The sequence below is a fragment of the Xyrauchen texanus genome, chromosome 22 (genome assembly GCF_025860055.1).
Source record: "Xyrauchen texanus isolate HMW12.3.18 chromosome 22, RBS_HiC_50CHRs, whole genome shotgun sequence".
NCBI classification, from domain to species: Eukaryota; Metazoa; Chordata; class Actinopteri; order Cypriniformes; family Catostomidae; genus Xyrauchen; species Xyrauchen texanus.
Genome location: NC_068297.1, coordinates 36088081 through 36107780, shown reverse-complemented (window position 1 = coordinate 36107780; position 19700 = coordinate 36088081). Strand labels below are relative to the sequence as shown.

The window sequence follows — 19700 nt, the reverse complement described above, 5'->3', positions numbered from 1 at the left end:
TGATTGTATCTATGATGGTCGGTGGTAGGCCGGCTAGATCTTCCGCATCCCGTCCAAGGGCCAGACGTGGAGGTTCCAGAGGTCTGGGTGCGGGTGCCAGAGCGTGCCCCGTCCCTGAGAAAGAAGGTCCTTCCTCAGGGGAATCCACCAGGGAGGGGCTGTCGTGGGGAGTGTGAGGTCCGAAAACCAAGTCCGGGTAGGCCAGTAGGGGGCTACCAGAGTGACTTGCTCCTCGTCCTCCCTGACCTTGCATAGCATCTGTGCAAGAAGGCTCACTGGGGGAAATGCGTACTTGCGCAGCCCCGTGGGCCAGCTGTGTGCCAGCGCATCTGCCCCGAGGGGAGCCTCTGTCTGGGCATACCAGAGCGGGCAGTGGGAGGTTTCTTGGGAGGCAAACAGGTCTACCTGGGCCTTGCCGAACCGGTCCCAAATCAGCTGGACCAACTGGGGGTGGAGTCTCCACTCTCCGCCGGGCAAGCTTTGTCTTGACAGCATGTCCGCCATCACAATGACTCCAGTCGCTGCTGACTCCATAGGAGGAGACGACGGGCGAGCTGTGACATGTGGAGGGAGCGTACTCCGCCTTGGCGGTTTATGTAGGCTACGATCGTGGTGCTGTCTGTCCTGACTAAGACGTGTTTGTGCCGAATTAACGGAAGAAACTTCTGCAGGGCCAGAAAAACAGCCAGCAGCTCTAGGCAGTTGATGTGCCAGCGCAGCGGGCCTCGGTTCCACCGGCCTGCGGCTGCACGCCCGTAGCACACGGCGCCCTAACCCAATTTGGAGGCGTCGGTCGTGACCAGAACGCGTCGGGACACCTGCTGCAAGGGTACTCCAGCCCTTAGAAAGCAAAGGTCAGTCCAGGGTTTGAAGGTCTGGCGGCAGGCAGAGGTAACTTTTACGTTGTGCGTGCCGCGGCGCCATGCTCGTCTCGGGACTCGAGTCCGGGAGCCAGTGCTGAAGTGGTCTCATATGCATCAACCCCAGCGGGCGCGGCCGCCGCGGAGGATGCCATATGCCCCAGGAGCTGTTGGAAACGTTTTAGCGGGACCACGGCGCCTGGCTTGAAGGAAGCGAGATATTTCAGCACTGACTGAGCACGCTCGTTGGAGAGACGTGCTGTCATTGAGACTGAGTCTAACTCCAGACCGAGAAAAGAGATGCTCTGGACCGGGGAGAGCTTGCTCTTTTCCCAGTTGACCTGAAGCCCCAAACGGCTGAGGTGCCATAGCACCTGGTCTCTGTGTGCGCATAGTAACTCTCGAGAGTGAGCCAGTATGAGCCAGTCGTCGAGGTAATTGCGTATGCATATGCCGGCTACTTGGAGCGGGGCAAGAGCTGCCTCTGCGACTTTCGTGAAGACGCGAGGGGACAGAGACAGGCCGAAGGGGAGGACTTTGTACTGATACGCCTGACCATCGAACGCGAACCGTAGGAAGGGTCGATGTCGAGGGCAAATTGAGACGTGGAAGTACACGTCCTTCAGGTCTACCGCTGCGAACCAATCTAGATGCCGGACGCCAGATAGAATTTGTTTCTGGGTGAGCATTTTGAACGGGAGTTTGGACAAGGTCCGATTGAAAACTCGCAGGTCCAAGATCGGTCGTAAGCCGCCGCCTTTCTTGGGTACAACAAAGTAAGGGCTGTAGAAACCCTTCTTCGTTTCGGTTGGATGGACAGGCTCTATCGCGTCCTTTAATAGAAGGGAGGCGATTTCTTCGCGCAGGGAATGGGCATGCGCAGCGGTGCGGAACAGGTAACGTGGCGTCGGGAGGCAACTTGGCGTAACTTCTTGGACTCTGGGTGCGTTGTCTCAGGAGCGCCTGGGAGCCTTCCGGGTCCTCCAGGGGGTCCGTGAGACAGGGGGCGTGCGCTTCCCGCGGTTTGCTCGACGCTGGGGCTGAGAGCTGGGCCCGGGTTGAGGCGGAGCAGGAGCTTGTCTTCTGGCCGCGGGAGGACGCCCTCAGACGCCCCACAGTTGACGTTCCTGGACCACTAGCGTGGCCATCGCCTGCCCGAGCGCTTGCGCTGTGACCTTCGTCGCTCTCAGGGCGAGGTCGGTCGTTGAGCGCAGTTCCTGCAGCGTGTCGGGATCAGGGCCACCCCCATGCATGTTGCAGAGTGCCTTGGCTTGGTGGACCTGCAGGAGAGCCATGGCATGCAGGGCGGAAGCGGCGCGTCCGGTGGCGCTGTAGGCCTTCGCTGTCAGCGAGGAGGTTGCTCTACAGGTCCGGGAAGGGAGTACGGGGCGACCTCGCCAGGCGGTAGGGGTACCGGGGCATAGATGGATCGCAACCGCCCTATCCACCTGGGGAATCGCCCGGCGTACCGTGCGCGCTCCGCCGTCGAGGGTGGCAAGGGCGGACGAGCCTGTGGCGGTGTGACGAGTGGAGGGGGGTGCTCTCCACGAAGACATCAGCTCGTCATGCACTTCCGGGAAAAACGGAACCGGGGGGGGGGGGGGCGAGGCTGTGAGTGGCGCGCAGACCCCAGGAACCAGTCATCCAGCCATGATGGCTGTGGGGAGGATGGAGGGTTCCAATCCAAGCCCACGCTGTTGGCTGCCCGGGAAAGCATGTCGGACATCTGTGCGTCAGCCTCAGCCTGGGCGTGCAAGCCCGAGGCGGCAGCCCAGGGAGTCCTCTGCATCAGATGCCGCGCCCTCCGATGTCGCGGCGAGCTCATTGGCTTCCATCGCAAGAGGGTCGGCTGACTGGCTGTGAGGCGAGTCGCCGCCGCCTCGAGCACGGACGGGAATCAACGAGCGTGCTGGGGCGCGGGTGGTCCAAGGGGGCATACCCGGCGGAGCTGCACCCGCAGCCATCCCCAAATCGCCTCCATCACCAGCCACATCGTCCTCAATCCCGTGGGAAGAAGGAGCAATACGGGGGGCGGCTGGAGTGGCTTGCTCACGGTTGTAAGCAAGCTGCGACCGCAACGTTGTCATGGTCATGTTCTCGCAGTGAGAACATGAACCATCCACAAACGCAGCCTCGGTGTGATCGCTACCCAGACACACGAGACAGCGCCTGTGGCCGTCGGAAGCGGAGAGCACTCTACCGCATCCAGAAACAACACAGGGGCGGAAGGGCATCTTTATAAAGACGCGTCCTTAAAAGGACATTCAACGCCGCTGTGTTTTGCTCTTTTAGAGGAAATTACTCTTTTAAATAAAATCACTCTTTTAGGGAAAAAACTTGTGAGAGTTTTTAAATCTGCACTGTCGATCGCCCAGGGGCAGGAATACACAGCCGTGCAAACAGGAGAAAGCCGCTGTTGTGCGCGTGGAATCCAACAGTTATGCAGCAGAGGGATGACAGGAACTCGGTGTGTAGTATGCAGCAGTTGCAGACACGACCATCGGCTCGAAGAAATTTTCTGAATGAACTCCGTATTTGCGCCACTTAAATACCCGTATGTCCGGGGCGGACATGCAAATACTGGTTGCCAACTCTCATTGGCCTTTTTTCATAGTTCAGAGGTGAATATCGGCGCTCAAGAGAGACCCCTAGTGTCGCTTCTCTGACACAACGTGGAGAGAGCGACAGAAGGGGAACTGTATGTACAGACCTAAATCCTCAGCAAAAAGTACTTACATAATTAGCATCACTGCAACACTAATAAAAAATAATAAAATTAAATGTTATTACAGACGGACAGTTTAAGCTTACCTACAAACATTTACACACTTTATTAAGAATCAACAAAGCAATGACGCTGATGTAACTGCACAATGTATTTTTGCAAGGTGAAAACAAAATACTTTGGCAGAACCAGACAGAGAAGACTTGGATGGAGCCTTTGGCACCTGTGAAGCAAAATATTGATAGATTAAAAACAATACACATAACACTGAGCATCATAAAATCTTTGTAGAAGTATCAGAATATCAGAACTTTGCCCAAATATCTAAACATTACTGCTTTTAAGTCATGTGACTTATATTTTGATGGATGTATGATGTGAATACACCCATAAAATGCAAGTGAATAGGAGTTTCATGTTCTGAAAAAGACAAAAAGCTTAATTGTAACCATAAGACTCCAGTAGTTTAATAAATGTGTTCTGAAGCAAATGTCTTCATGATTTTGGGTGAGAACAGACCAAAACATTCCTCCAAAATATACCTCTACTCTAAATCTTGACATCAGCAATCAACTTAATGATCATGATTAATTAAATAACTTCCTGGTTCTACCTAGTGCTCTCTGCATGTGTTAAGCACTAGGACTGTATGTCTACAGTGCATCTGGAAAGTATTCACAGCGCTTCACTTTTCCACATTTTATGTTATGTTACAACCTTATTACAAAATGGATTAAATTCATTATTTTCCTAAATAATCTGCAAACAACACCCCATAATGACAACATGAAAGAAGGTTGTTTGAAATCTTTGCAAATTTACTAAAAAGAAAAAAAGAAGAAAAAAAAAAAAATCACATGTACATAAGTATTCACAGCATTTGCCATGACAATCAAAAGCTCAGGTGCATCCTGTTTACACTGATCATCCTTGAGATGTTTCTACAACTTGATTGGAGTCCACCTGTGGTGAATTCAGTTGATTGGACATGATTTAGAAAGGCACACACCTGTCTATATAAGGTCCCACAGTTAACAGTGTATGTGAGAGGAAAGGAGGGGAATGGCGTCTTTGAGCCCGGGAGTAGAGCTTTCCGGAAATATTGAGAGTATGGCAAGTGAATCGGATGGCGAGCAAGGAGAATGGCATGAGGTTACTTCAAAGAGAACAAGAAAGAAGAATTCTGAGTCAAGCCACAGTGAGTCAGAACTTCAGAATGAAATGAAAAAAGTGAAGAAATCAAATGTGACAGAAGAATGGAAAGTGGTGATCGAGTTTGGAGAAGTTTCTAGTAGCAAGTTACATCCAGTAAAACTTACTAAGGCAATTCATGACGAAATTGGGCACATTAAACAAGCTAGATTTCTTAGTAAAGGCAAGATGCTGATTGAAGCAGTTAATAGAATACAACAGCAAAAGATTTTGAAAATGAAGTCACTGAATGAAGTGCGAATGAAAAGCCACATTCCTGGAGATAATCGTAAGGTTGGAGGAGTAATTAGTGGAGTTCCAGTAGATATAAGTACTGAAGAAATTAAGAAAGAAATAAAAGGAGATAGAGTATCGGCAGTGAAACGTCTTCCAACAAGATATCAGGGGAAATTAGTGGAAAGTCTATCTGTATTACTGCAATTTGAGGGAGATATGCCACAAAAAGTAATGATTGGATGCATGTGCTTTAATGTGAGGGAATTTATACCTAAACCATTACGTTGCTTTAAATGTCAGAGAATGGGTCATGTGGCTGATCAGTGTAAGTCTAAGCCAAGGTGTGCCAGGTGTGCAGGAGATCATGAGTATGGCCGCTGCTCAGAAGGTACTAAAACTAAATGCTGTAATTGTGGGGGGAACATAGTGCTGCCTATCAGGGATGTGAGGTACAAAAAAGAGCAAAAGAAATTCAGAGATATAAAATACAAAATAAAGTAACATATGCTGAAGCAGCAAAACAAGTCACATTGGGAATGACAGTAGATACTCAAGAAGTGGGTCAAAAAACATTCTCAGCAAAAGACTTCCCTAAACTTCCACAAATGCATAACATGAGTACCATAAAGTGTTCACACAAGTGTGCAGTAAAAGACGATACTCTTATAGTAAATAAGTATAAATTTGTAGCTTTCATAGGTATGGTAGTGAATGTAGCAATGCAGCAGACGAAGAAAAGGTCTAGGCTGAGGACTATTGTTGAGGCAGCAAAGGATTATTTGGGTATCACTGATATGACTGTAGATAAATTATATGAAATATTAGCACCTAATGAAGGAGTATCTCAGGTTAGTGATTAAGTTCGTAATGGGTTTCCTTATCCTTCAATGGAATGCTAGAAGCCTAATTGCAAATGGACAAGAATTCAAGAGATATGTACAACAGCTAAATGTAAAACCTGATGTTATGTGTATTCAAGAATCATGGCTGAAATCACACCTGGATTTTAGCATAAGAGGGTATAAAGTTATAAGGCAGGATAGAGATAGCGGACAAGGGGGGGGATGTGCCACCTTCATTAAAGAAGGTATTTCATATGGGAGAGTAGCAATGAATTATAATGATGATTTAGAGGTAGTGGCTACTGAGATTTGGGTGAATAAAAGAAATATAGTAATTGTTAATTTGTATAATCCATGTAAAAGAATGAAGATTGAAGATTTAATGAAGTTTGATCGAGGAAACAAAATAATATGGTGTGGGGATTTTAACTCTCATAATACATTTTGGGGTGGGAAAATTACAGATTATAATGGATTGATATTGGAGGAATTAATTGAGAATAAAGGATTGGTATGTCTAAATAATGGACAAGGCACTAGGGTCAATCTAAATAATGGAGTAGAGTCAGTATTGGATTTAACATTGGTGTCCAGTGAGTTAGCATGTGGGAGTAAGTGGGAAGTGAAAAGTGATAATAGTGTAGGAAGTGACCATTTTCCAATTTTAATTCATTTTGAGGAAAATTTCAGGATTGAGCTTGATGGGGTCACAAGATGGAAATTGGATAAAGCAGATTGGAGTAAATTTGCAAGTGTTTGTGATGAGGAGTTTAATAGGATTGATATGACAGGGGAAGTGGAAGAAATAAATGAAAGTATTATCAAAGCTATGTTGAACGGAGCATCACAATCAATTGGAAAGAGTACTAGTAAAAAAATAGTTTAAATGGTACCATGGTGGAGCAAAGAATGTTCTGAAGCCATCAGAAATAGAAATAAAATGTTTAGAGAACTGAAAAGAAAACATGCAATGTTGAATTTGCTAAATTATAAAAGGGCTCAGGCAGTAGTAAGGAAGATTATCAAAAGGGCAAAAAAGAAATACTGGAGAGAATTTTGTAGTACTATTGGAAAATGGAAAAGAGGAAGGGAAGCTATTGATGTGGTGGAAGACTGGTCTTTGAAATGGGGATTTAAGTTATCTGTTGAGAAATCTCAATCCATCTTTTTCACAAGAAAGAAAGTCAAAGAAGATATTTGTCTGAAATTGTATAAACAAAGATTAGAAAGGGTGAAAATATTTAAATTCTTGGGGTTATGGTTTGATATGTTGCTTACGTGGAAAAATCATTTTAATAAAATAGAAGATAAGTGTAAGAAAGTATTGAATATTATGAGGTGTTTAACAGGCAGTGTATGGGGAGCAGATCGTGTGGCGTTAAGAAATATTTATACTGCATTAATTAGATCAGTTCTAGAATACGGATGTATTGTTTTTGGTTCAGCTGCTAGTTCATCTTTAAAAAGGCTGGACAAAATTCAAGCTCAAGCATTGAGATTATGTTGTGGAGCAGTAAAATCAACTCCAATATCAGCGTTTCAAGTGGAGGTTGGGGAAATGCCATTAATTCTGAGAAGGAAACAGTTGAGGGCAAATTATTGGGCTAACTTACAAAGTCAAAGGAAACACACCCAACAAAAAGAAGTTTAAACGAAAGTTGGGAAAGCAGTAAAATTAAAAAGGAGGTATTTAGTAGGGAAATTATAGAGATAACTAAGGAGCTAGGAATCAACAATTGGGTAATTAGTCCAACTGCCGTAATACCAGCTGTTCCATCATGGTTACTACCTCAACCTAGAGTTGATATTTCTCTATTAAAAAGGTTAGTTCAAGCAAAAGCATGTTTAGTATGCAAGCTTGTGTGAATACTGTGCTGCATGAGAGATATGGGTATTATGTACATGTATTCACAGATGGGTCAAAAATCCAGAGAATGGAAAATCAAGCTGTGCATTTTACATTCCTGAACTAAAAATTAAGGTGTTTAAGAGAATAACTGATCATTTGTCAGTATATGCAGCAGAAATGATGGCAATCATGTTTGCATTACAATGGATAGAGGAAGTCAAACCCTTGAGAATACTAATTTGTTCAGATTCAAGAGCAGCATTGGAAAGTCTCAAAAGTGCGTCATCAAAATGTAGGGAGGATATTATGTTTGAAAGTTTGTTATCACTATATCGTGTAAATAGTCTGGGGATTGATGTTCAGTTTTTATGGATCCCAGCACATATTGGCATCCAAGGAAACGAGATGGCAGATTCTTTAGCTAAGGAAGGGTTAAAGATAAATCAGGTAGAAGTGGCAGTACCAATTAGCAAAGCAGAGATTAAATCATACGTACTGAAGCAAAATTAAGATACAGTGGCAAAAATTATGGGATAATGGAAGTAAAGGAAGACATTTATTTAAAATACAGCAGAAGGTGGGGAAGGAAAGACTCTGGGGAAGAACAGGAGAGAGCAGGGGATGATTAGCAGAATCAGGTTAGGTCACACAAGGTTAAATGCATCTCTGCACATAATAGGGAAGCATCCAACGGGAAAGTGTGAGATATGCAGTCAACAGAAACTGTGGAACATGTGCTGTTTGAGTGCACTAAATACTCAAATCAAAGACTGGCTCTAAGGAATGGACTGGAACATGAAGGAATCAAACAAATGGATATTACAAATATTTTCTCAAATAATTCCGGAAAGATGGTGCTTAAAATTGTGTCATCGTATCTACAACAAACTGGAATAAACATAAGGATTTAAACAAATGTAACTAAGATACAGTAGGTGGCGATAATGCTCCATATGGTTGCAAGTCGCCAGTAAAAACGAAGAAGAAGAAGAAGAAGAAGTGCATGTGAGAGCACAAACCAAGCCATGAAGTCCAAGGAATGGCCTGTAGACATCCGAGACAGGATTGTATCGAGGCACAGATCTGGGGAAGGGTACAGAAAATCTCTGCAGCATTGAAGGTCCCATTGAGCACAGTGGCCGCCATCATCTGTAAATGGAAGTTTGGAACCACCAGGACTCTTCCTAGAGATGGCCGCCCCGCCAAACTGAGCGTTCAGGGGAGAAGGGCTTTAGTCAGGGAGGTGACCAAGAACCCGATGGTCACTCTGACAGAGCTCCAGCGTTTCTCTGTTGAGAGAGGAGAACCTTCCAGAAGAACAACCATCTTTGCTGCACTCCACCAATCAGGCCTGTATGGTAGAGTGGCCAGACAGAAGCCAATCCTCTGAAAAAGGCACATGACAGCCCACCTGGAGTTTGCCAAAAGGCACCTGAAAGACTCTCAGATCATGACAAACAAAATTCTCTGGTCTGGTGAAACAAAGATTGAACACTTTGGCCTGAATGTCAAGGGTCATGTCTGGAGGAAACCAGGCACCGCTCATCACCTGGCCAATACCATCCCTACATTGAAGTATGGTGGTGGCAGCATCATGCTGTGGGGATGTTTTTCAGTGACAGGAACTGGGAGACTAGTCAGGATCAAGGGAAAGATGAATGCCGCAATGTACAGATACATCCTTGATGCAGAGTGCTCTGGACCTCAGACTGGGGCGAAGGTTCATCTTCCAACAGGACAACAACGCTAAGCACATAGCCAAGATAACAAAGGAGTGGCTACAGGACAACTCTGTGAATGTCCTTGAGTGGCCCAGCCAGAGCCCAGACTTGATCCCGATTGAACATCTCTGGAGAGATCTGAAAATGGTTGTGCACCGACGCTCCCATCCAACCTGATGGAGCTTCAGAGGTCCTGCAAAGAAGAATGGGAGAAACTGCCTAAAAATAGGTGTGCCAAGCTTGTGGTATCATACTCAAAAAGACTTGAGGCTGTAATTGGTGCCAAAGGTGAGTATTGAGCAAAGGCTGTGAATACTTATGTACATGTGATTTTGTTATTTTTAATTTTTAGTAAATTTGCAAAGATTTCATACAGACTTCTATCACGTTGTCACTATGGGGTATTGTTTGTAGAATTTTGAGGAAAATAATTAATTTAATCAATTTTGGAATAAGGCTGTAACATAACAAAATGTGGAATAAGTGAAGCGCTGTGAATACTTTCCAGATGCACTGTATATGCATATACTCACCATATCTCCATCAGAAAATATCTTGCTGTTATGCTGAAGAAAAAATGTCATACAAACTTGAAACAACACAAGGGTGAGTAAATGATGAGAGTATCTATTTTAGGTGAACTAATCTTTATCTACCACAGTCATGTTCAAATCACTAGGATGCTATGAATAATGTTCCTAACTTGTACAAGTATATTTATAATAAAAACAATAGTTAAAAATGCATAACTTACATCAAGGAAATCTTCATTTGATTCCAAAGGCTAAAATTAATACAGTAAATGGATATATGTTAGCAATAGTACTGGACAATTGTTGTTACAATATAAGTTTATCTAATGATCTCAAGAAAACAGTCATTATTTTAATAGTTATGCTTCGTATGTGACATAATAGCATGTGGCACAGACATTACATAAAAAGCAGCAAATACTTACTTTATGAGCATGTGAGATGGGAACATGAGATGGAATCTTTGACATTTGTAAGAGAGAAATTCATATATTAGAAACAAGTCACTTAATACTGTACATCAGAAAAACATTTAGAAAGCAGACTATTCCTTGTTCAGATGCAAGAACAATCAGGGACGTCACAAGCATGGTGCGGGCCCCAGTGCAAGGGTCCCGCCCCATCCATCCATTCGTGATCGTGGTCCTGAGTACAATGCACAAGTTTGTTTTGTTTTTTATCTATATCATATGTTCATAGATATGAACAACATGTAAAATGTACATCATGAACATCTGCAACAGACTCCACAAGCTATTGTAAACTGCACCACCACCACCACCACCACCACCACCACCACCACCACCAACAACAACAACAACAACAACAACAACAACAACAACAACAACAACAACAACAACAACAATGACAAACAAATTAATGAATTAGATTTAAATCTTATTTCAGGGACATCTGCATTTGATTTCATGGGCTGAAATAAATAGGCAGAAATATTACTACTGAGCAACCAAAAAACTCTATAAAGGTCTTAAGTTTAAAAAGGCAAGGAAATGTGGAACATTGTCATTAGTCTGTGCTTTATATTATGTAAACAATTCTAACCTCCCTAAGTGGTCTATAGCCAGAAGGAGAGTTGGGATTTCAGTGAAAGTAAAATTAAATGTGAATATATTTTGATTTTTTTTTAAAAACAAACAAAACAAAACAAAAAACAGTTGAAAGACCAAACTGTGGTTAGTGTAAGCGCGCACACACACAAACATATATATATATATAAAATTTTATTAGTACAGTACTTACGTTCAAGCATTTAATTTTTCAGCCTCTCATTCTCTTTATTTAGATTCGTGTTCTCTTCTCTCGGCTGATTTATCACACGCTGTAGAATTTTTCTTTCATTCCATACCTTTAGATCATTTGGTAGGTCTGTGAGGTGTACCTTAAACATACATCATTGACTGTAAACAAGTACAATTATATGTAATTATAATTATGTAAATATATATATGTACACACACACACACACACACACACACACACACACACACACACACACACACACACACACAGCGTTCTGACCAACACTAACCTTTTTCTTAGCTGCTGGTTCCGCTCTCATCTCTGCGGCCTCTATGAGATTCATTGAAGGTTTACTCTTTCTCTTCAGTGTCTGACTTGGGTAGCTGTTCTTCAATTTCCTTAAGTTTCATTTGTAAAGTTCTTTCCCTTTCTGAGGAGGTAGAATAACGCTACATAGGCCTACTACCTATTAATTGATGTTATCTAAAATAAAAAATAACAAAATGAATAGTTTACTGACGTTTTGTTATAAATCTACAAACGGTATACAGAATAATAGATGATAATATAAGAGTATTATATTGGAAATAGCATAATAAAAATAGGCACCTGCTATCTTGATGATGGAGGCCTCATAGGCCGGCCACCCACCCCCCTTTCGGCTCTTTGACGCCTTGGCGCAACTCCACCAAGTAAATGTAATTTTCGTCCATTCCCGCTGTGTATTCATCCTCATAAAATTTTCTAATATGTTCAGTGGGCAGAATTGGGAATTTCTCATCCTCCACCCATTTAATGAACGCGAACATAATCGCCTTGTGTCTTCCAGCGTGTGGTCACTGTCGGAATTCCCGCATCAGGCAACGGTTATTTAAAAAAAAAAAAAAAAGAAGTTAAACGACGTAATCAAGCTGCTTTTTTTAATGAACGGAAATTTTGATATTTTGTTTTCCTTTGCATTACATTATTTATTTATTTTTATTTTTTTTGGATTCTATAAGCATTTTATTTTTTTAAATCTATTTATGTCTCTAACGTCACAAGACAATGCGCATGCGCAGACTGTGCTGCGTAAGCGCATTAACTGTACGTTCACACCAGAAGCGGTGAGAGCGTCAAAATTCGCTCTGGCTGCCCTGCCTTCGACGCTCAAGGACGCTCGTGGACGCTCTGACGTAGTTGAAATAGGCGGCAACGTTTGTTCAGAATGCTTTGTTTTGTGAATTATTTTTAAAGGGGCCGCAATTTAAACATCCAGACATGTCGACCATTTACTTTTTGCCGACCTATCACAAGTAGCGTATATCCTCATGTACTCTTTAAAATGTGAAAATAATTAATCGATCGATGGCAGTAAGTAATTAAAATTATAGTTGTTTGTTATAAAAAATAAAATACATTTGTAGTAATAACTGTGGTCTTGGTCATATATTACAGGGAAACCCGTCACGGCAATAATTCGTTTCTCCTCCATTTTATCTTCGGAACGAATGCTTGGTGGGAACCAAAGTTTACACGGTTGTGTTCTCTAGACTTAGCTAGAGCGGAGCACTTCTATATTCCAATAGGTTGCCGCCGAAATGCGTCACAGCTCATTACCATAATGTTGACTGCACTTGAACTTCCATCTGACGCCCACGCCGCCCAAGACTCGCCGCGCTGCTTCTCGCCGCGGAGAGACGCTGGCTGTCATTGAAAATGAATGACTTCCGGTCGATTTGACGCTCTCGCTGCCTCTGGTGTGAACGTACGGTTAGGTACGGATCCTGCAATCATTAAAGTGTATCCCTTTAAGTAAATTTGTGTACATAGCAATTTTGTGCATCGTGGTTCCTTTTCAAAATGTCATATCATACAGTATACTTACTGCCTTGTTATCATTAAATGTCCTACTGTATCCCTGAGAGTTAATGTCAAAGTCAACTTTGTTCCCCCACACAAAGTTAATGTGTGGGGGAATGGAAAAAATGTCAGTGTGAAGATCCGATACGTTGCCTAAATTTAGGTCAGACAATAGGGGGTTAAGTTGGCCATTTTTTTTTACAAGTTACTACAAAGCATTACACACCTGTAGCAAATTAATATGTGGATCATATCAAGTGATAAATATATTGCAACCTTTAAGAAGCCTGTTTGATACAGAAATTGTGTATCCTGGTCTAAATAAAGTGCCTTCATAAAGTTGAATATATGTGTGTGTTGTCTTTATCCAGAGGACCTCCACATAGCATAGGAATTTGACATGTCAGGATCCCAAATTGTGGTTTGTATTCTGTTGCAGAGGATTAAAAAATGTAATGTCCAAATAATTAATCATCTGAGACAGTAAAGCAAACGGATACAAAACAAAGAATGCATTGTTAGGGGTATAACAGTTATGACCCGATCAGATATGGAGAAAGAAAACCACCAGGAGTCAGAAGTTCAATCAAAGAATCCAAAATTTACTGAAGAATAGTTTGCAGTGAAATTGGTACAGCCAGCGGCAAAGTCTCACGAGGAGATCGAAAGCTAACTCATACCTTACACAAAATTTTACATCAATTATACCATTTGCAAGGAGTACATTCTATTATTTCACTCCTGATTGGCTAACAGAGCATAAAGTCACAACATATAGATAGCTATAGCACATCAACATTAATCAGCGCAATTGTCATCCTGGCCCGAGATTTACATCTGAAGTGACCTCGCAGATGGTCTCGGGCGTCTTCGAGTCTGCCTGCTGTGTCTCCCTGGGTTCAAAACCTGGGTAGAAGGTCAATACGCACACACGAAACACTGACGAACGACAGTGTTTCTCTGCGCACTAAGGGAACCAGAGCACACATTTATCAGGTCATTTTAACCAAAACAGTGAGATACGAAATATTCACCCCTCAGGCAAAGGAGAAGAAAGATTTAACATGCATTCCTTCCCTTAAAGAGATAATAAGAGAAAATTTACACTTCTACTTATTCAAGTGCTATCACATAGGATTTTAAATCATATAATTAGTCATGGACAGGTAAAAATCAACCACAGAATACATCTGGAACATATGTTTAACATTCTCCCTGCCCCTCTCATCACAGCTAAGCTTATCCCCAAAGGACCTTCAGACTACGGGCAGGACAGAGAGAGACTCTCTGGAATGTTCCTTAAAAGACACTAGTTAACATTCCAACACACATATGATTCAAAGTATATTTCAGTTATGCATAAGAAAAATAAAATTGATTATGTGATCATGCATATAGTTAATTCATCATTTTATTAAAGAAGTTAAGCAACAGAATATAGATAGATATTGATATAAAAGGATATATATATATATGTATTGATATATCTGAAGAGACAAGGGATTTCGACGCTCACCCTTCAGTCCCCCGTTTTAGACCAATGTGGGGTCCAATACCGCCACGTCTGGTCTACCAAGTGAGGTCACTACGGAAGGTGGAGTGGTAACGCATGCTTCCCTGACGGGTCACACTTGTCTCTTCGCCTCATTGCGGACATGCTGGATACTAAAAATTCCCAGTCCCCACGCAAAGGCTCTCCCCCCTTCCACTCACAACAGGGCATTGATGTTATCCTTCTTAAGTTTCTCTTCCAAGCCTGTCGTCAGTTTTCTCAGTCGGTTTTCCTCCTCGGAAGGGTTCAAGTTACTGCAAGCAGACCTGCATACATAAGAAAAACAGAAACGAACACACATCCACACACACAGACAGAGGACACCCACTCCCCATCCACCGACCTTTTTGCATAATGAGGGTAGTATCGGGATAATTTGGGGAGTGACCAAGCCAATAGGTCACTGTCTCATTTCCGTCCAGATGATAACAACGATCATTTACCTTTTGGTACATAGTCGGAATTAAATTTAGACCCTCCGTTGAATTTAGACATGGGTATTGTACCCATGATGGACGGTTATCGATCTCCTCGCAATCCCAATGCGTTGAAAACGCATGGAATCTCCCTGTCCAAATTGAAATTTGAATCCACATCAAAAATGATAAAGCGATCAGAATTAAAAATACCAACGAGAGCGGAAGTACCAATCGGATGAAAGCTCGTTTCACTATCAGTCGTCTCGCACTACGCACTTCTTCTTGAAGAATTAGCAGCTTCAGTATGTCGTCGGTTTCAGCCATCTGTAATGATAAAACATTTGTTCTAGAATTCTAAAATTTTAACATACACGACAGACATTTAATGATCCCGAGGTAGTACGTTGTTACACTTTTCAAGTGGTTTCACCTGTGACCAATTTCTCCATACTGTACCCAAAACACCCCTGTCCAGTAGAACAGAGGTGTTAGTGGTCAATACCACCTGATAAGGCCCATCAAATTTCGGACCTAAGGGGGAAACTATCTCCCGCCGTGGCATTACATTGTCACCTATTTCAGGCAAAGCAGGCATGTCTTTTTGCTCAAAATTATCTCGATCTGCTTGTCGTGTGCTAACACTAACCCGTGTGTCTCGCAGACTGTCATCCAAAGCTTTCAGATAATTTTGTAAAGCGTCTTTCAAAGGCCCGGATGGTCCCTCATGTTGCAAGGGGCATCCCAGGGCAGCCGCATGTAGCAACCTGTCATTACCTCAAAAGGGCTGAGCTGTGTAGTCTTGTTAGGGCTGGCTCTCATGCTTAACAAAATCGCTGGGACAGCCGCATGCCACCCTTTCCCCCACTCCAACAATCTCTTTCTCAATGAAGTTTTAAGCGTACGATTAGTGCGTTCAATAGATCCGCTAGATTGGGGCCTAAATGGAATGTGAAAGTGTTGCCTCACCCCCATCAACTTCATGACATTTTTCATCACCTTACCAGTAAAATGTGTACCCTGATCTGAATCAATTTGTAAGGGCAAACCCCATCTTGGGAAAACGTCATTCAACATAATCTTGGCGGTTGCATCTGCTGTGCAGTTTCTCAGTGGAAATGCCTCAACCCATCTGGAAAACAGATCAACAATCATTAGAATGTATGTAAAACCTCCACTAGGGGGCAGTGGACCTATGAAATCAATTTGGAGGTGTGTCCATGGCCCTTGAGGTCGAGGGGCATGTCCTAATGGAATTTTCAGCTTAGAAGAAGAATTAACGTTAAGGCATACTAGACATCTCTTACAAAAATCATTGCAAGAAGCCCTCAGTCGTGGCCACCACCAGGTTTTGGAAATCATTGCATGTAGTTTTTCAGGACCTGCATGTGCCAAACCATGATACAAAGACATTAGTTCAGTTCTAGCAGAAACAGGACAAACAAAACGCTTATTACATTTCCACAGTCCTTCTGCATTTTTCTGCGCTCCTAATTTTGTCCATTGTTCTATCTCTTCAGGGTCATCCTCATCATAGAGTTTAAAAATGTCTCTGGGGGTCTCACTCTCCTGAGGAGCAAGAGCCATAACACTCACGCAAGTCTCAGTCCGTGTTGCAGCATCTCTGGCAGCTGTGTCAGCAGCTCGGTTTCCTGTGGCCTCAGGAGAATTGTCCGTTGCATGTCCAGTGACTTTGATAACTGCTCCTGTTGCAGGAAGATCACAGGCATTCATAAGTTCTTTTACCTGCTGTTGATGAGAGATCGGCAGACCGGCAGTGGTTAGAAATCCTCTGCGTCTCCACACAGGGCCGAAGTCATGAACCGCACCATATGCATAACGGCTGTCAGTGTAAACATTGACTCGTTTCCCCTGGCCATACTGCAATGCTCGTGTCAATGCGACCAGCTCGGCCACTTGAGCCCCTCCTCCTGAAAGAGAACCACAGTCAACAGTTTCACCATGTTCATTTACAACCGCCCAGCCGTTGAAACCTTTTCCCTGTTCATGAAAGCTGGAACCATCCACGAACAACTTCATGGCATCAGAAAGTGGTTCAGATTGAAGAGGGCTCTGGCTGTCCGTCTCGATCAGTCGGGCACAGTTGTGTGCAGTTCCTTCTTCTGGAAGTAAGGAGGCAGGGTTGATAGCAGATTCAATGTCAATATTTATATCCACATTTTTACTCAAGAGAGTGGTCTCCCATTTAGCTCGTCTTTGATTAGAGATAGAGCCTAAACGAGTGTTTGTTAACAGTTTCAAAATCTGGTGTCTAGTGTGCAGTATCACCTTCTGATGAGTCACAATGTCCTCTGTAATCTTTACGGCCCACTCTGCACAGTCGCATATCAACAGGCACGGATGCTGTCCTGCCATTGAAACAGGAATAGGAGCTGAGTAATAGCCTACCATCCCATAGGAGTTTCTTCTTGGAACCCTTTGACCCAGGGCCGCTGAATAGGATCGAGTTCCATGTCCATAGATGGAACTGGCCTGCTGGCATCGGCATGACGTAATGCTGGGGAGGAAGCAAGAGTTTCTTTGATACTCACAAACGCCTCCTCCATCTCCTCAGTCCAGTCGATCTGCTCCGATCCAGGTTTTCCTCCTTTCAGCGCCTCTGTGAGTGGTTTAGAAAGTTCAGTGTATTCAGAAACATACTGGCGACAGTAATTCAAAAGACCCATTACTTGCCTTAGACCAGTAACCGTGTTTGGTTTTGGAAGTTCAATGATAGCTTTAACTCGTTCAGGAGTGATGCGTCTGCCGTGCACACCCACAATTTGCCCCAAATAAGTCACTTCAGGCAGTGCTAGCTGTGCTTTCTTCAAGTTTACTTTGAATCCCCCGTTTTGGAGGGCATTCAAAACAGTCTGCACAGCAGTCAAATGTTTGAACTTGGTTGGACTAGCAATTAAAATGTCATCCACATATTGTAGGACAACAGATCCGTCACACTCAATTTGTTTTCTTACCGGATCGATGAAGGATGCTAGTACCTGGTGAATCAGTGTGGGCGAGTTGCAGAAACCTTGTGGCAAACGACTCCATGTCCATTGGCGACCCCTGCTGGTGAAAGCAAATCTGCCTTGGTCCTCCTTGGCTAGGGGACAAGTCCAAAAACCGTTAGATATGTCTAAAGCAGTAAAAAGACAATGTTCAGATCCTATCTCATGTAAGATAGTTGTTGCGGGGTTGGCCACCAGAGGGTGCATTTTCTCAGACACTGAATTCAGAGAAGTGTAATCAATGGTCAAACGCCAGCTCCCAGGTGGCCACGACTGAGATAAGCGAATTGTTTCATTGCAGCCAAGCACCCACAGAGAATAATAAAGAGAAATAAACTCAAAATGCCTCCAGTCAATATTCATAATTAAAGAGACAATGAGCCAAATTGTTAAATCTGCACTTATCATCTGCAAAGTATGCAATACAGTGGCTTTTACACAGTGTTAGAAGTGATCTCAAGATCGAGATCTGTAATTGATACAGTCGCGCCCGTGTCAATCAAAATAAGGCATCCTTCACACTCATCATCGGCTAGCTGGAATACAAAATGAAATGTTAAGAAGCTTGCTAGAGACTGATCACCTCAGACCACATTCATCTTCATAAATGCTCCTATACTTTTGCTGTGTTTCACGCCTGCATTTATTTAGCCCAATCTGTTGCTTTAATGCATTCTCTCACACAGGGGCCCACATCTGCTCACAGCAGACCACATTCAGCTTCATTGTGTTTTTTTTCTCAATGAAAGTGAATGGTGACTGAGACTGAATGCTCTTTGGCCTTGATCACTGATAAAGTGTCTCAGTGTTCCCTGCTATCAAAGTAGAACTGCATTTGTTTTTCTGTCAGGCAAGCTGAGAGCACACACACTTTTTCCCAGAAAATCTTATCAAATTTCACAGTCTCAGTTTTCACACACCATTCATAAGCCCACTGCGGTTCAAATTTAGAACAACATATTTACTTCCAAAGGAAGTAAGGGTCAAATTTAATTCACACATTAAATCTCTGGCCATTAGAGGTACCGGACAAGATGGTGAACACAAAAACACATGGTTAAATGTTCTACCCTTCTCCTTTGACTCATACTCTAAGGGCACTGTGAATTTTTTTACAGCATTTTTCTGCCTTTTCACAAACAGCCTCGAGACCCTCACTCAAACTACACAGATCACAGCCGACTTCCTGCCCAATAATTTTTGCCACTCTATCACGCTGGGCAATCAAACTAGACCTCCGTCCATCATATTTGGAATTGCCTTTTCATGGTTTAAGGGTACACCACCCAGTTTACAAATCCATGAATAGGCAAACACGGATAAATATTTGGCCCTATCAGCGCCTTTTTTGTTCTGCAGCCTAAATATAACAACACTTATCTTAAATACACCCTTGGTTTAAAATTCAATAACTTATTTGACTTCAGTTTAACGCAATACACTCAAAGCTTTATTGTTTGTCCAGAAAATGTGATTTCCCAAATACAATTCAATCGCTTTAAAGTGATCACTCCTTTTATAATCTAAATATTCTTACTCATCACTTTGATATAAAAGGAGTTATGATCTAACACATGTCCATTCAACAGCTGCTCCCTCTCAGAAAAGAACAGCCCAAGAATAAACATTGTCCAGTCTGCTAAGGGTTAACTTTTTGATTTCAT

The 19700-nt window shown here is 43.1% G+C and overlaps 1 protein-coding gene and 1 long non-coding RNA gene across 7 annotated transcripts; both read right to left on the bottom strand.

Annotated features, from left to right (window-relative positions):
* Window positions 1-10183: 10183 nt before the first annotated feature.
* On the bottom strand, window positions 10184-12264 carry LOC127662171 (uncharacterized). The gene is made up of 5 exons (XR_007972862.1): window positions 11828-12264; window positions 11508-11701; window positions 11219-11357; window positions 10384-10419; window positions 10184-10209 (listed from the first exon to the last, which is right to left on the bottom strand). It is a non-coding gene; the product is annotated as an uncharacterized LOC127662171 (long non-coding RNA).
* Window positions 12265-14446: 2182 nt separating this feature from the next.
* Window positions 14447-17587, bottom strand: LOC127662307 (ribonuclease H-like). Of its 6 annotated transcripts, none has more exons than XM_052153436.1 (2): window positions 16033-17587; window positions 14447-15355 (listed from the first exon to the last, which is right to left on the bottom strand). In XM_052153436.1, exons 1-2 carry the CDS (start codon window positions 17438-17440, stop codon window positions 15348-15350), a joined length of 1416 nt encoding a protein of 471 aa, XP_052009396.1. In that variant the 5' UTR covers window positions 17441-17587; the 3' UTR covers window positions 14447-15347. The 6 variants fall into 6 exon arrangements, with proteins under 6 accessions (XP_052009396.1, XP_052009397.1, XP_052009398.1 ...); XM_052153437.1 differs by having other exon boundaries at window positions 14447-16160; window positions 16310-17587; XM_052153438.1 differs by having other exon boundaries at window positions 14447-16160; window positions 16336-17587.
* Between the last annotated feature and the right edge of the window lie 2113 nt (window positions 17588-19700).